This window comes from Leopardus geoffroyi, chromosome C2 (genome assembly GCF_018350155.1).
Source record: "Leopardus geoffroyi isolate Oge1 chromosome C2, O.geoffroyi_Oge1_pat1.0, whole genome shotgun sequence".
NCBI lineage: Eukaryota > Metazoa > Chordata > Mammalia > Carnivora > Felidae > Leopardus > Leopardus geoffroyi.
In genome coordinates this window covers 15,500,236-15,515,402 of record NC_059333.1, presented here as the reverse complement: position 1 = coordinate 15,515,402, position 15,167 = coordinate 15,500,236, and the positions used below count along the sequence as shown (strand labels likewise).

The 15,167-nt window shown below is 37.6% G+C and overlaps 1 protein-coding gene across 6 annotated transcripts in view; it reads right to left on the bottom strand.

Moving 5' to 3' along the window:
• Positions 1 to 15,167, bottom strand: part of GRIK1 (glutamate ionotropic receptor kainate type subunit 1) — a 372,168-nt gene that overhangs the window by 17,385 nt on the left and 339,616 nt on the right. For all 6 annotated transcript variants that reach the window (XM_045501539.1, XM_045501540.1, XM_045501535.1 and 3 more), the window contains 2 exons: positions 6,567 to 6,792; positions 809 to 1,059 (listed from right to left, as the gene is read on the bottom strand). In XM_045501539.1, coding sequence (XP_045357495.1) covers positions 809 to 1,059; positions 6,567 to 6,792 — 477 coding nt within the window. The remainder of the gene's footprint in view (positions 1 to 808; positions 1,060 to 6,566; positions 6,793 to 15,167) is intronic.

The following is a 15,167-nucleotide window of genomic DNA, read 5'->3' as shown; positions in this document are numbered from 1 at the left end:
AATTCTAACAATAATTTTAAATTGAATGGGTGGTCTAATGCACTATGATGGGCATGAGGTTTGTACTTTGTTTATTCTAGTATGCTTATGAAAGAATTATCTTTAATATAATCATCTTATACAGAATGGTAGGAGCTCCTGGTGTGATTTCCATCAAAAATAAAAGTGACAGGCAAAAATGGTTGACTGTTGAAATCAACTATGATCCTAAATACAATCTGGAAAAATAAAGTCTCTAATATATTTCATTGTCATTCTGTGTTATTTATCATATTCCTGACCAAAAAATCCTGATGAATTACCTTTTTATAGATCATGTTTTGGGAGAGGTAAATGCTCAGTTTCAAAATACTGCATTTATATCTTTATGTAAATTGCTTTGCATTCATACATGTGCTCAGCATCCACACTTCCAGAAAGGATGGTAACATTTCTCTCAAAGATCTTTTTATATCTTTTCCAATTTTGGATTTATTTCTTGCCTGCTTTATCGAGGATTTCTATCTTAAGAGCAAATAACTGTTCAAGAAATTAACTGGGTTTGGAATTTCTGCACTGCCATTCCAAATAGGGCTAATTGGATTTAGTATATAAGGCGCTTCCTTCTTCTCATTAATAAATGATGGCACCGCAGTGCCAGCAGCACCTGGCAGGGATTCAAGAGCTCTTTGCTCTAACTCAGAAATGGCTCTTCTGGGCATCTAATTCAATAGACTGTTACAAAAAGGGCAGACATCTTTAAAACCCCCAAACTTAAGACAGATAACACAAACTAAAAACTACCTAATCCTAGAAAGAAATGACTCACCTGTTCAATATCACTGTTCTTCCGTGATTTGTATATAAATTCTCCAATGGCTACAAATACAGAGAGGACCAGTCCAGCAGCCAGAACAATGAATATGCCCCCAATATTTTCTACTCCCAGAGCACTGGCCTCTTTGCTGTCTTCCTCTGGGCAGCCATTTCCCCGCCACCACTTTTCTTTCATCATATGCAGTTTGCCCTCCTCTTGTAGTTGAAGGATAGCGATAGTGATTTTATCCCGGTAAGGAGAGCCTGTAAGGAATGTCATTTGGATATTGGTCACCAAAGGGTTGAAGATGTCAAGAAGGATTATTGTCTTAAAGGTAACTACTTTATGGCTGTTGGGAAATCCCAATCCACAAATTGATTGGCCAAGGGCACACAAGTTGAATTCTATATTTTGAAAGATCAACATAATTGGAGAATGGATAGCTGACATGCTGAGATTAACTCTTGCCCAGGCTGTCTGTTCCTTTTAAACAGGGAAAAGCTGAGCTGGGGATTCTGTGACATACGCTTGCTTCTGGTGAGTTTTTCATAAATCTCTCCCCACGTTGGGGGATTTCGTTGTTCAGATTCTATTTTTTCTCAGTTGTTTAATATTGTGACAGTCTGGCTAGATGAACACCTGTACCATCTTGTCTTCTTCCTAGGGCAGCAGCTAGACATTTCCCAGTCTTCCTTACAATTCATTCAGTATGGTGATGTGATCAGTTTCCAGCCATTAGGAGCTGAAGTGACATAGGACTATTTCCAGTCCTATTTCACATTCTCCCAACATGATTCTCTAGTTTCTCTCTCCCTTTCCCCAAATATGCAGTAGGAAGGAAAGGACTTCAAGTCACTAGGGATAGTGGAACCACCAACTGGAAGGAGTTTGGGTCCCAGGATGACTACATGAAGAAGTCTCTCTTTCAGTCCACATCGGACCATGACAAGGTCAAGAAACATTTACTGTGTAAGCCATTTGAAAATAGCAAATGTTGGTTACAGTAATTAGTCCATACTGACTAATTCACTTTAAGATTAGGTTTTGGATACTTCAAAGGTTCTACAAAATTCAGTTAGGTTTGGAAAATTTGCAAGGACTTCATTGATATTTTTTATACTCAAACTTCTAGTAATGTCATCAAACTTTTAATTATGTTAAAAGTACTGACATCTGCCCGTAGCCGTAGCTTGCCCAGTACTGGATTCCTATGCCAATTAATGCAAAGGAAGAGATTAAAAGATGGTGAGATGCATTTACTCAATTTTTCCTTGGATGTTAAGAATTTTCGTTAGCATTTCTTCTACTCATTAGGAAGGTAGTACACCTTGGCTCTTTCTGTTTGCAAACTTTAAAGTTCTTTTTTGGTAGAAATTAAAAAAAATGCAAAAGATAAAATGGGAAGTAGAAAAATGTGTCATCTTAGAACCAAAAGAGATCTAGAAATCATATAGTCCAGTCCACGTATTTTAGACTCCAAGAAATTTAGGATGTGAAAGCATGAGTAAAAGTACTGGTTACTGGCAGAGGCAAGGATTTAACTCATTTCCTCTTACTTCTTACCTAGTGTTATTTCCAGGAAAGCTGTTTTCTCTACTCCACAGCCTGCCCCCCTTCCTGCCTTCAACCTCCACATACACAAACCTTATGTTCCATGGCATATTTTATGTTGGAAAAACAGAAGGTTCACATTGTGGCATTTGTCATTTTTCTTTATTTCCTCCCAAGACTTCCTAAAGTCATTGTCAGTAGTCAAAATCAAGTTTAAAAGAAGAGCAAAATGTTTTGGAGTTAGATTGTGGCTTGTCAATTAAAAGAATGGATTTTTGGTGAGACAATGGCTCTTGTAAACCAAATTAAAAGATATTGGCCGCTTGCTTAAACACCCCCAGAATAATGGTTAGTGTCAAAATTAGCACCATTAACATACCCATAGCATGTGAGCAATTAAGTGAAACCAGGAGAGCTTTGCTTCAATGTATAATAAAATGCTTTGAAGAGCCTAAGAATGATTCTTACGGTAGCGGTTGCCACTGTAATCCTAGCAGTATGCACAGTGGGCCCTCAGTAAATGTTGACTGGTGCTCCCCTTCTGCCTTCAGGCTGCACAATACCTGAAACATTCAGACAGATGGGGATCGGATCTCCATTTAAAGTTATTCTCTAAGGAGGGTAATTTCCAGCCTCCTGGTAACCTGTTTAAGCCATAACTGCTCTCATTCTCTTGAAGCTTTATTTCAAATCCGTCAGGAAGCACATTTCCAGAACTTTTGTCCTGGGAGTCTCAAAGAAGCAAAGGCTTCAATCTTGTGTCGTGACTGAGCTGACTTTGCCAATCTTTGACCACGGCAAAGAGTCTGAAGCCTTCAGGGAGTCAGCGAGAGCAAGAACTGAAGTGTGTGGAGAACTTTTTGTATCTGAATATATTTTAGCTTCAGTCTTTGTTGTTGTTACTTAAGTGGACTGAGTGACATGAGAAGTGATTTATGACAAGTCACTTGAAAAAACATATATATATATATACACACACACAGATCTTCCCGAATAGCAACTGAGCTTTCTTAAAGAGTCAATTCATCATAGAAGAAGCATCTCACAAATTTATCCAACAGCTGTATTCCCAAGGGATGTATTCTCTCTGAGGTCTGCCATCTGTTCCAATTATTCCTTCATTGTTTTTGGTTTAAAAGCCTGACAGGTTTATAACCAGTATGAAAAATTCCTGGAGTGTATTTCTCTTTATCTAGGGAGGGGGAAAGGCTCTTCAACTTTGGATCTTGTGTGTCAGAGTATGGGTGAGATTGGCAAAAAGTAGACTGAATTGGAACATTCAAATCTCTATATCATATCATATAAAATACAGTGATACTCATTAGAGGGTCAGCCTCATTTACAGGAGGCCAGAGTAATTTTTAAATTGCTGCATTGATTCAGGACTGTTGCAGAAAGAAGCCCCTTGCTTCCTTTCTATTTGCCCTACCCCCAAATTTTAACCATAGTGTTATATTCTGTTCATTGGAAGAAATGCCCATGAAAAGTCTCATAGTAAAGTACAAATATTCTCAGGAGGAGTGAGACCCATTGTTATTTTCCATCATTATTGCCAGACAGGAAATCTGGTGAACAAGGCCTAGTTGAAAGGTGGTCAGGTGGGCTTATGGGGTGGAAGACAAAATGAGAACAGTGCAGTTTTCAACTCTATAATTTAATCTAAACATAATTCTAGGTGGAGACCACAATTACTGCTCTGAGAAGATGCAGAATATAATGCAATCAGTCTTAAGGTCTTGATTTGGAGAGATTTGGGCAAAAGCACCCACTCTTCGTGTTTTTGTCTGACTTATGATCCGTTTATCAGCCCATTTACCTGAAGGCAGCAGTTATGGAATATATAAAAATAGCATCTGCCTCACTCCCCCCACCCATGTTATCAAAAATGAGGTGACAAAGCTTGGTTGGGGAAATAGACTTTTTTCAAAAAGAGTCACGGTATTCTTTTAATTAATGTCTAACAATCCCACTGAGTCCCCTGCAGAACATATTGGCTTAATCACAGGAGAGTTTTCCATTTGGGGAAACACAAATATACACTTTACTGGCAGTGTTAGTACTGTCATCAGGGAAAGTTATTGAAAAGAAAGAGACAAGAAAGTATTATAGTTTCCTTAGCTAAATCATTCTGCAGATTTATTCGGAATACATTCTTAGTAACAATAACAGAGTTAATTTCTCCGTAGCATACATTTCTAACACCAGATAGCAGGGAGTAAAATTGGTTTGTGTTCATGCTGAAATGTAAAGAAAGTTGATCTTTATCTGGTTAATTAAATTAATACTGATCAAAAGCTGAATATGGGATACCTAGTCTCTCTTTTTTTAATGAATTTGTGGCTGAATGTCCTAATATTAGGACAGTCCACTTAAAATCCGAAATTTTAAGCTTTTCAATTCATTTTTTTAAGTTTGTTTATTTTGAGAGAGACAGAGAAAGAGAGCAGGAGGGGCAGAGAGAAAGGGAGAGAGACAGAGAATCCCAAGAGAATCCCCGCTACGGGGCCTGACTTCACAAACCATGAGATCATGACCTGTGTCGGATGCTTAACCGACTGAGCCACCCAGGTACCTCTAAAATCTGGGTTTTTTAAATGAAAAATGGAATATCTACATACTTGTGTTCAAATTCTCACACGTGCAATTGACTAACCTAAAAATGTGTCATGCGGTCTCTAATTTTCCAAAGTTGCTACATTCCCTATTGCTTCCTCAAGCAATCAAGCTTATTCAATTATAATATCTGCTTGGCCTCTGTAAGCATTTGAATTTTTGATCCCTGTCTAATGTTGAGGGTTGGACTGGACAATCACTTTCAAAAAACAAAAATAATACTATCTATAAACAAGCACATCTAATCTACCTTGGATTCTTTATAATATAACATATGACTTGACTGTAACCAAGATTTCTGCTTATTAGACTAGCCCGGTGGTCTAAGATGGCCTCTGATTCCTCTTCTTTGGAATGTTTATCATGGGGCACCTGGGTGGCTCCGTTGGTTAAGCATCTGACTTTGGCTCAGGTCATGATCTCACGGTTTGTGGGCTTGAACCCCACGTTGGGCTCTGTGCTGACAGCTCAGAGTCTGGAGCCTGCTTTGATTTTTTGTCTCCCCCCTTACTCTTCCCTTCTCCACTCATACTGTCTCTCTCAAAAATAAGATAAACATTAAAAAAAATTTGGAATGCTCATCACAAAGTTACTAATGACTCATTCGAGAAAAGCATATTACCACCATTCCCGAACATTATCCAACACACTTTTCTATAGAGAGGAATCCATAATCGTCCTTTAAGTATAGAATATAGTTCTATATGTTAGACACACAAGAAAACCTTGCTGTATGTGTCTGTATGCCGACAAGGCAATAATATCCCTAGAGAAAGCAGTAGCACAAAATGCAGAAATAGGAATATTTGGAGGTTTTAGTTATCCTTGACTGTATCTAACACATTGCCAGAAAAAAAGTATAAGTTAATCTTTAACTTTTTTCTTTTATAGATATAGTTTTCATTTTACTTCTATTGACATGGAACTTTAGCCTTTCAATTTTTATCATCTACATGCATAATTAATTTCATTATATTCTAATATAATTTAAGATAGAAAAATTATATAGGCATGTATAGGTACTGAAGGAAATAATGTCAAGAGGATTAATCAGGAAGATTTTCTTTTAAAGATATTTTTTGAGCAGGGCACCTGGGTGGCTCCGTCTGTTGAGCATCTGACTCTTGATTTCAGCTCATGTAATGATCTCACTGTTTGTTGGTTTGAGCCCCGTGTCAAGCTCTGCACTGACATCTTGGAGCCTGCTTGGGATTCTCTCTCTCCCTCTCTTTCTGCACCTCTACCCCCCCCTTCCCAAATAAATAAATTAATTTAAAAAAATTATATAAATAAAGGGAAGAGTTGTTCCTTGTCTAAAAAAATATTTTTTGAAGGTAAAAATAATACAGTCTATATATTCAAACAAATATCTAGTGGTAGAACTCAAAAGAAATGTGGATTGAAAGTTTATTAAGTTAAATATCTGGGAATGGTCAATTCAAAACATGCCTCTGATCTACATGAGTATTTCCCTTATTTATTGGTCCACTAAAGGCATTGTAGGACTTCTCAGAGTGTGGAGTAGGTATCTCTGAGTTTATTCCCTTCTATCCTTCATAATTGACATTGCCCATCTCAGTCTTGGCTGATGCCTTGCCTCTCTTACCGATAGGTGTTCCCACTCCATAACCTTTGGAGTCAATGAGGCCCCCAATCTGAGTGAGGTTGCAATTTCTCTGCGTCACATACTCAATGCTGGTGGACTCCATCAATAGGGCATAGTCAGTGGTGAGTACTCGTTGGATCCCTTCATCACTGTTTTTTACCAGGGCTGTCTGCTGCCTGCTGCTCATAAATGCCCACATCTTCTCATAGGTAGATATCTTTGATTTCTGCAGGTAAAGAAAGCACACCCCCCCCCCCCCAGCAAAAGAGCTCTGAGAATATGCATCCTAAAGCCATTCAAAATCCCAGTGGTCCAAATAGTATAGGGATTCTTCCTTTTCACATAGGAAGCCAATGTTGATGATCCTTGGACTTCAGTTTGGTAGTTGAGCCGAGTCCAATTCACTACAGGGAAACGTTGGAAGCACTGAGGCAACCATTGAAGGAAAAGGGGATCTTGCCAATTAACGATGTAAGACATTGGCTCAGAATCCTTTTGCTGCTTTCAGTTGGGGAAGAAAGAACACTGTTATCAATGACAGCATTTGCCTAATGAAATGTGGTCACTAAGAACAGATCTTCAAGGCCCATTGGGCCAAGGAGTGACTAGCTAACTCCAGGACTCTACTTACTGACTCCATTCCCCTTCAGCTACTTACCTTCAGTTGGCATTGTCTTACTGCTTTCTGGTTATGTCCCTCTCAATACCTGACAGCATGCCTTTGCTGGGGACAGCCTTGAGATAAATCACATGCTTTCGCTGCTTTATTTATGAAAGAACTGCCATTCACTCTTATCTTTTCTAGAAAACTTAGAATATAAATGTTCTTTTCAAGTTGAAATTCAGATCAGGAAACTGTGCTGTATTTATATGCTTTTTATGTACGTATTCAATTTTAATTGCAACTATATTTTAGAAAATGAGGACTGAATATTTCATTTCAAAGTGTTCTATGATTTTGTCTTTTCCCTTATTCAGCTTTTTGATAGATTCAATAATAAACCATAAATATGATGCATATGATATATGCATCTATACATTACATTATCTCATTGTCTTACTTTCTGTGTTAAAATATACTGTCCTAGTTTTCATATTGCTTGGATATGGATTTTCTATTCTTTTGAATAATGATCTATGAGTAGACATTTTACATTTTACTCTGTAATTTCCATATTTTTCCAATTTTTTTTCCTGAATTTGTCTTCATTTGCATCAACACTCCCCTCCATTTGTTTTGAAAATGAAAGACATTATGGGAATTACTGATAATTCTGAGCTAATTCCAGCCCCTACACACTAGACAGCATCTTTGGCAAGCATAGGGTATATCATCTCAGGAGTGCAGAGAAGCTTAAAACATGATTTGGGGCCATAAGCAATAAATGGAATACCTGTGGAATCAACTCTGGCGTGGTTATTCATGCTCAAGTGGTCCTGGGGGCTCACTTAATTCCTAACTCTATTTAGGACCTGGGTTAATGCTGTAGGCTTTATGAGTTAAGGGAGGACAGATGGCTTTATTTTGGATTGTTAGGCATTTGAAGATCCCCCCTGAGAAACGTCCTGTGAGACAAACAACAATTCAATAAACAGTACCTTATAGATACTGGTATTTTATGGAAGCCATTCGATCACGATTAGGCCCCTGCGAATTACTCCTCAACCCCAGAGATATCTGCAAACTGGAGCTCATGTCTCCAAGACAAAGGCATGCTTTTTGGGAATAGGGTCAATGCCTCATTTGTTGGATGATTTCAACCTCTAAGAAAGAGATAATGTTAAATTTACAATAAAGAGCAACTCAAAGGAGTGCAGGGCGGTCAGTCTGTCTTTCGGCAGTAAATACACATCTGGGAAAATTATTCCTCCATCAGGGAACTACTTTAAGGGAAAATAATTTTCTTAGAAGTATGAAATTTTAAAGTTGCCAGACACTTTAGAAATTGGCTTATTCAAACCGCCATTTTCAGAGAGGAGAAAATTTTGATGTAGAAGATTTAGAGACTTCATGAAAGTCACAGAACTAGTTAGTGTCAGGGCTAATACTGGACCCCAGGACTCCCAACATCTTAAATTAGATGTTCTTTCCACTGGACTGTAATGATCTTGGGAAGGTGGATATCCTTATTACAAAATTTCTTCTGAGAATGAATTTAATTTCATTTGCTCTACATATGACAATATAGCTTAAATTCATAAACTCATATTATTCTCTGAAGTAGCTTGCTATTTTGTTTCATGTTAACACAAACTTGGAGTCAGCCTCCATATAAAAAATCCCATAAAACATCTATTTTTTTATCATGTTTAAATTTTATTAAAAATGAATGTTGTAAATAGAAAACTGGATTTTTAGCCTAGGGAAGTTGAGGACAAAACAAAGTAAATGATTGGTTCATTTATGGTAAATGGACAAGTGTTGGGAGCCTAGGAGTTGAAGATCATGGAAGGAGATGAAAAGATTCAACTCAAAACCTACAAGCCTGTTATTGAGCCTTATCGGGTGTGGTTCTCAAATTATCTGCTGTGGGGGTTGTCTAACTTTTCAATACATGACAGACCTATCTGTGGTCTTACTACCTGTGATTAGCATACAGCTTGTATAACATGTGGCTTACTAAGAGCACTCAACAGCCTTCAAGGAGAAGTATCTGCTGATCATGTACTTGGTGCCATCACAATATCCGTGAACTACACAACTTATAAACTCTTAATTTCTTTTCTTATCTAGTCACGCCTTGGTAACACAATGTTCCCTAAGTTGGCATGCTCTTCATACCACAATATGAGTAGTCTTCTCTGTGGAGCCAGAGGTCATGGATCTAATTCAACCACAACTACTTCTTCTTTCTCCGAGTAGAAGGTTATTCCTGATATGAAGTCCCTGGGGTGCTAGAGGGGAAGTCTAGCTGGCATGGACTCCTTTGAAGTGTCGAAGGCAAAACCTTCTTCTCAGTAAGAAAACTACCATTTGGTAGAGCACTTGGTCAAGCTGAAGGTACAGGAAACATTCTACAATTCCTCTGACCCCCTCTTGTTATTCTTGCTGGTGCTTAATGATGGTAAACAAAATGTAGCAGAGAATAGCACCCTTCTGCTTCCATTTAAAATTCTCTTTCATCATTTAGCAATTTGGTGTTATGGGGCTCCATTGTATTCCACAATTGGAATTGTAGACTATTTGAGAAGCTGGGGAGCTTAGAGATATGGGAAGACCCAAAATGTGGCTACATAAAAACCTTTTCAACTGCTAGAAATATCTGTAGTTGGCCCTAACACCTTAGGACACAGTTTTCTACCACTGGAAATCTACAAGAAGAACTGCATGATTGGCACAGTTTGCCTTCAGGATTCTTTAACCTCCATGTTCTACTCTCTGGACCAATTCCTTTGTATTATTTAACTCAGGTCCTGACTTTGGAGACACACAGAAGGTCACATTTAGTTAGTGAAAGAACAAGCACAGAATTAGAATCTCTTTCCTCTTTACCCCTGAGTTCTGGCCATTGTCATACCCTGTTTTGTAATGTTTATTTTTTATTAGGTCAAAAAGTACCATTTTGATAGCCATTAGATTTATTCCTTTTTAATACATTTTCCATTTTTAAGACACAAGTCTTAATAATTCTTTTTTTAAATTTATTTTTATTTTTTTCAATGTTTTTATTTATTTTTGAGACAGAGACCAAGCATGAGCAGGGGAGGGGCAGAGAGAGAGGGAGACACAGAATCTGAAACAGGCTCCAGGCTCTGAGCTGTCAGCACAGAACCCAACATGGGCTCGAACTCACAGACTGTGAGATCATGACCTGAGCTGAAGTTGGATGCTTAACCGACTGAGCCTCCCAGGCACCCCACAAGTCTTAATAATTCTTAAATGGAACTGTTCAAATGATAGCCTGGATACTTTTGCACTTCTAAATCTTCTGTAGTCTCAGCCTGCTAAATCATTTTAAATAATACATATTAAAAAAAATAGAAGCAGTGAATGCCTCTTATTTCAATGAATATGCCAAAGGTTAATTAGAATATTTGTAAAGTACTCCGAGCTTCTTAGCAAAAGTCACTAAAACCGAGAAGGTTTCATTTATTAAATCTTAGATCATCTTTTTTTTTCTTCTTAATACTGCAGGAGCATCAGGTTTCAATAATTTCATTTTGCCTGGTTAAATCTGATTATGTGGCTCTTCTGATGCCGATGAAACATTGTTGGCAAAGATTAAGCATTTTTTCATCTAAAATCTGTTATAAGAGAGTGCTATAGTATCTCCATTTGATGACCACCATTTATTGTTTTTTGGTCTCCCTATAGTGCATGGGAGTTAAACACTCACTGGGAAATGATTTACAATGTGTCTGTGTGCAGTTAAAAACTACTTATTGAAAGCAGTAATAAGAACCAGAACATGCAGGGTTTGCTGTTTGACAAACAGTATTCTAAGCACTTTGCATATATTAATTCATTTAATCTTCACGGTGATCACATGAGAAAGATTCCATTACCATGTCTGTTTTATAGGTGAGGAATCAGAAAACCACATGAGGAAATGATAAAGCCAGGGTTTGATTCCAGCAATATGGCTCCAGGGTCTGTGTTCTTAAGCAATGGGGCGGGGGTGGGGGGGGTGGGGGGATCGACAGGGGATCTGTTTTAATACACAGAACAACAAACTCATGACTTGGCTAGTTTTAACAGCTAAGTTTTCTAAAGAAACAATTGCAGTAAGTAGCATTGGTATTTTTCTGATAATCAGAGCCCCTGTACCTCTTGTAGTCATCATGTAACATATGGAACTATTTACATAAATTTAGACAAAACGTAAGTATTTTCAGGAGTGTGACAGTTGGGACCTAGGAAGAAGTGTGGATATTGTTTATATTTTTTCCTTTAACAGTATTTTGTATTTCATATAGTTCTGTTGTTTTCAGTTTCAGGGTTTCTTCCTGTGTATAAATATGTGTAAATTCTTCAGTGTAAGATGGTCTTAAGACTGGTAGAACCTCTGTCTTATAGACATATGCCTCTAATATCTCATTTTTACTGAGATAAGCATTATTTATCACAATATTTCTTGAACCAGGTTATAAAGCTTCTACATTGGAGATGTATAATCCTATTATTTAGTAAAATGAATAATTGTGCAATTCTATATAAGACCAATACATCTGAAGACTTTATATAGAGATCCATGTTTATATATGCTTATATATATATACATATATATATAAGCATATATAAATATACCTATATATACATATATACATATATATATGCATAACCACACACACATACATACACACTGGGATAAATTATTAATATTTTATCTTTATAACCTTATTAAAAGTGATATTATAAATGTGGTGAATATATGCACGTTTAACAAATAAAATGCCAAAACCAGTTACATTTTAAAACCTTCAGTTTACTTTTTTTCTTTAGATAAATCCTGATTTAAGAACAATCTTAAAAATCAATCAAAGGGGCGCCTGGGTGGCGCAATTGGTTAAGCGTCCGACTTCAGCCAGGTCACGATCTCGCGGTCCGTGAGTTCGAGCCCCATGTCAGGCTCTGGGCTGATGGCTCAGAGCCTGGAGCCTGTTTCCGATTCTGTGTCTCCCTCTCTCTCTGCCCCTCCCCCGTTCGTGCTCTGTCTCTCTCTGTCCCAAAAATAAATAAACGTTGAAAAAAAATTAAAAAAAAAAATCAAAGACGTGGAAATCATCTATGTAGAAATCCAAGCTTTGGGAGCAAATATTTGCCTTCAAAGCAATCATTTTCTCTAACACACACAATTAAATATATTATTTCATTAAATAATACATTCTCATGAAATTTTAAAAATATTTAAATTACAAAAATCACTTCGAAAGATCTAAGAAAACATACTTATAGTGAGGGCTTCTGTCTTTCAAATGTATGTAATATGATCATTGCAGTTGATCATGCTCTTATCTTGATAGAAAGTTATGACATTTGCAGAATCTGCAAGGTTTTAAAAATTCATGTTCCCCTTTAAAAAACTCCCTCAGTGGGATTTAAACACCTTTGCTAAAACATTTTTCATGTTTTTTTCCTCCTGTCTAGAGTTAAAGATTGGTCCATTACAGGCAATATTACAGGATTTGAAAAAGGTTAGCTTTAATTGACCTCATAGATTTCTTCCCAAACAAATACAGTTTTAACCTATGGGACTTAACATTTTGGGTACTGGTGGTAAAATTAGCTGAATCTTTCAAACACAAGCTAATATCTTCTTATGCAGAGAAGTTTGAGAAATGTCTTTCATTTTGTGCTTCCTTATATGACTATTTCTGTCTGAAACCTGTCTCCTCATAATGGCTCATTGCTTCAGTTCCACTGGTGTGGTGCTCAATAACTTTTTTGAAATGTCTTTGGGCTTGATGACAGCTCCTAACCACCCCTTGGAAGGAGATTATAAAGGTTAGAGAGTCCCTTATTCCCATAGCTGGTCCAAAGTCCGTAGACCATGAAAGCCAGAAATGACAAGTCTGTTATGATTTTTTTAAACCTATTTTATCCAAGTCATTTTAGACTGAATCATGATCTAATCTGTGTAATCCTCTGGCTTGGGTCTGAGAGGATAGTGATTTGTTACAAGGCAAGCTTCTACTGTGAAACATTTCTTACATGAGCATTTTCTACCTTTCTGGCTCACAAGGACTTCTGATGTTCACACCACTTCCTGTCTGCACAAGACATGCTACTTAGTCACATGTTGCATTGTATTTAACAAGTCTGTGTGCATTTTGTCTCTTTATTGCTCTTCAGGTCTTCAAGCTTTGTACACACTTTTATACCTGTCCCTCTCTTGTCTCTTACAGTGCCAACCTCAGGTGCTGGTCAAATTGGAGATCTTAGAAAGCATATAAATTAAGATGAGTCCGTCTATGGGGCGCCTGGGTGGCGCAGTCGGTTAAGCGTCCGACTTCAGCCAGGTCACGATCTCGCGGTCCGTGAGTTCGAGCCCCGCGTCAGGCTCTGGGCTGATGGCTCAGAGCCTGGAGCCTGTTTCCGATTCTGTGTCTCCCTCTCTCTCTGCCCCTCCCCCGTTCATGCTCTGTCTCTCTCTGTCCCAAAAATAAATAAACGTTGAAAAAAAAAAAAAAATTTAAGATGAGTCCGTCTGAACTACCTTACTCTGCTGCTCAGTTGAATTCTAAGGACATCCTCACCATCTGTTTCCTACCTACCATCTGGAAGTAGTTCTTCTGCAAACATCACGTATGCATTTAGGAAAGCTTCCAAAGACTGTCTTTGTTTGGCCTGGCCTCTGGAGGTCTTTGAGATCTTGGGGGCACAGGTATTTCCTCTGGATTTCTTTGTCCGTTAGTTAGTAGAAGGCACACCTTCCAGAGATCAGTGACAGTAAGAAAGTTGAACAAGGACCAAATTAGAGTTTTTTAAATCCACAGAAATTAGAAAAGTAGGATGTGTAGGTAGGGGTGTTGAATGCTAATGGTGATGACGTTATTGGTGAAAATTACAGTAAATTCTAACGTCCTGATTGTTTGCAATTTGCCAAGTAGTATTGTAAACACATGACCTCTATGAAGTTATTTATTCCTTAAAATAATCTTATAAGCTAGCTTTTATCCTTAATAAACAGAAAGGGAAATCAGGGGCATGGAGTTTAAAAAACTTGCCAAGGTCAGTATAGCTAATAAGCTAATTATTATATTAACAAACCAATTACTATCTTAGCTGATATAGCTAATAAAGTCAGAAACTGAAGCTATGCTGCCTTGCTCCAGAATATGTAATCTGAAGCACTTCACCATAAATTTTAATTTATATCCCAGCAATTGGTGTTAGGCATATCTCCTGAGAAGACTGGCTGGTATCCTCTATCTCTGAACAATAGACTGGCACCATTATTCTTTTTGGAGGTTGATTTGCAAGGGACATTGGGATATCCTCCTTTTTAGACCTCAAACTGTGCTTAGACTTTTTACAACAATGCCTTCTTTAACTGGAAAAAAATGTGACTTGCTAAACTGTCATCATGAGACCAAAGTTTGGACTATTCCCTTTACCCTGAAAGGTAATTAATAGAATTACATCAAGGAGAAAGAACAGAAGTTTTGTACTTTCCTTACCTTCTATGAGAGATGGAGAAAACTAATGTCTTAGTGCTCCATTATGAAAGGGAAAGCTGGAGATGGATGCCATTGCTGTCAATTTTCTTGGGTATAAATGAGGTAATGGTTCATGTTGACCTTGGGGATGCTGCACCCACATTGTGTCCACAGGTTGGCCATGAACTGACTGATCTTTGTACTTCCTAAGATGCTGGTGGTGGTCTTGGGGAGTTAGAAGGGCAGGGAAAACTTTTACCGTTCAAGCGTTTGAAACAGTAGAAAGAACCAAGAAATTCTGCAGCAGAGAGTTGAGAAACCAATCCAGTTAATATCATATTATGATTTAGTATTATCCCTAGTGGGATAAAGAAAAGGGAGTTTGTTGAAAAATTCTCCCAAATGAAGTCTCTTGAGATTCTAAATTATTAAAACACCGACTTATAAAAAGAGTCCATTTATTAGCAATACAAAAAAGACAAGGAGAAATAAAAGATCCCC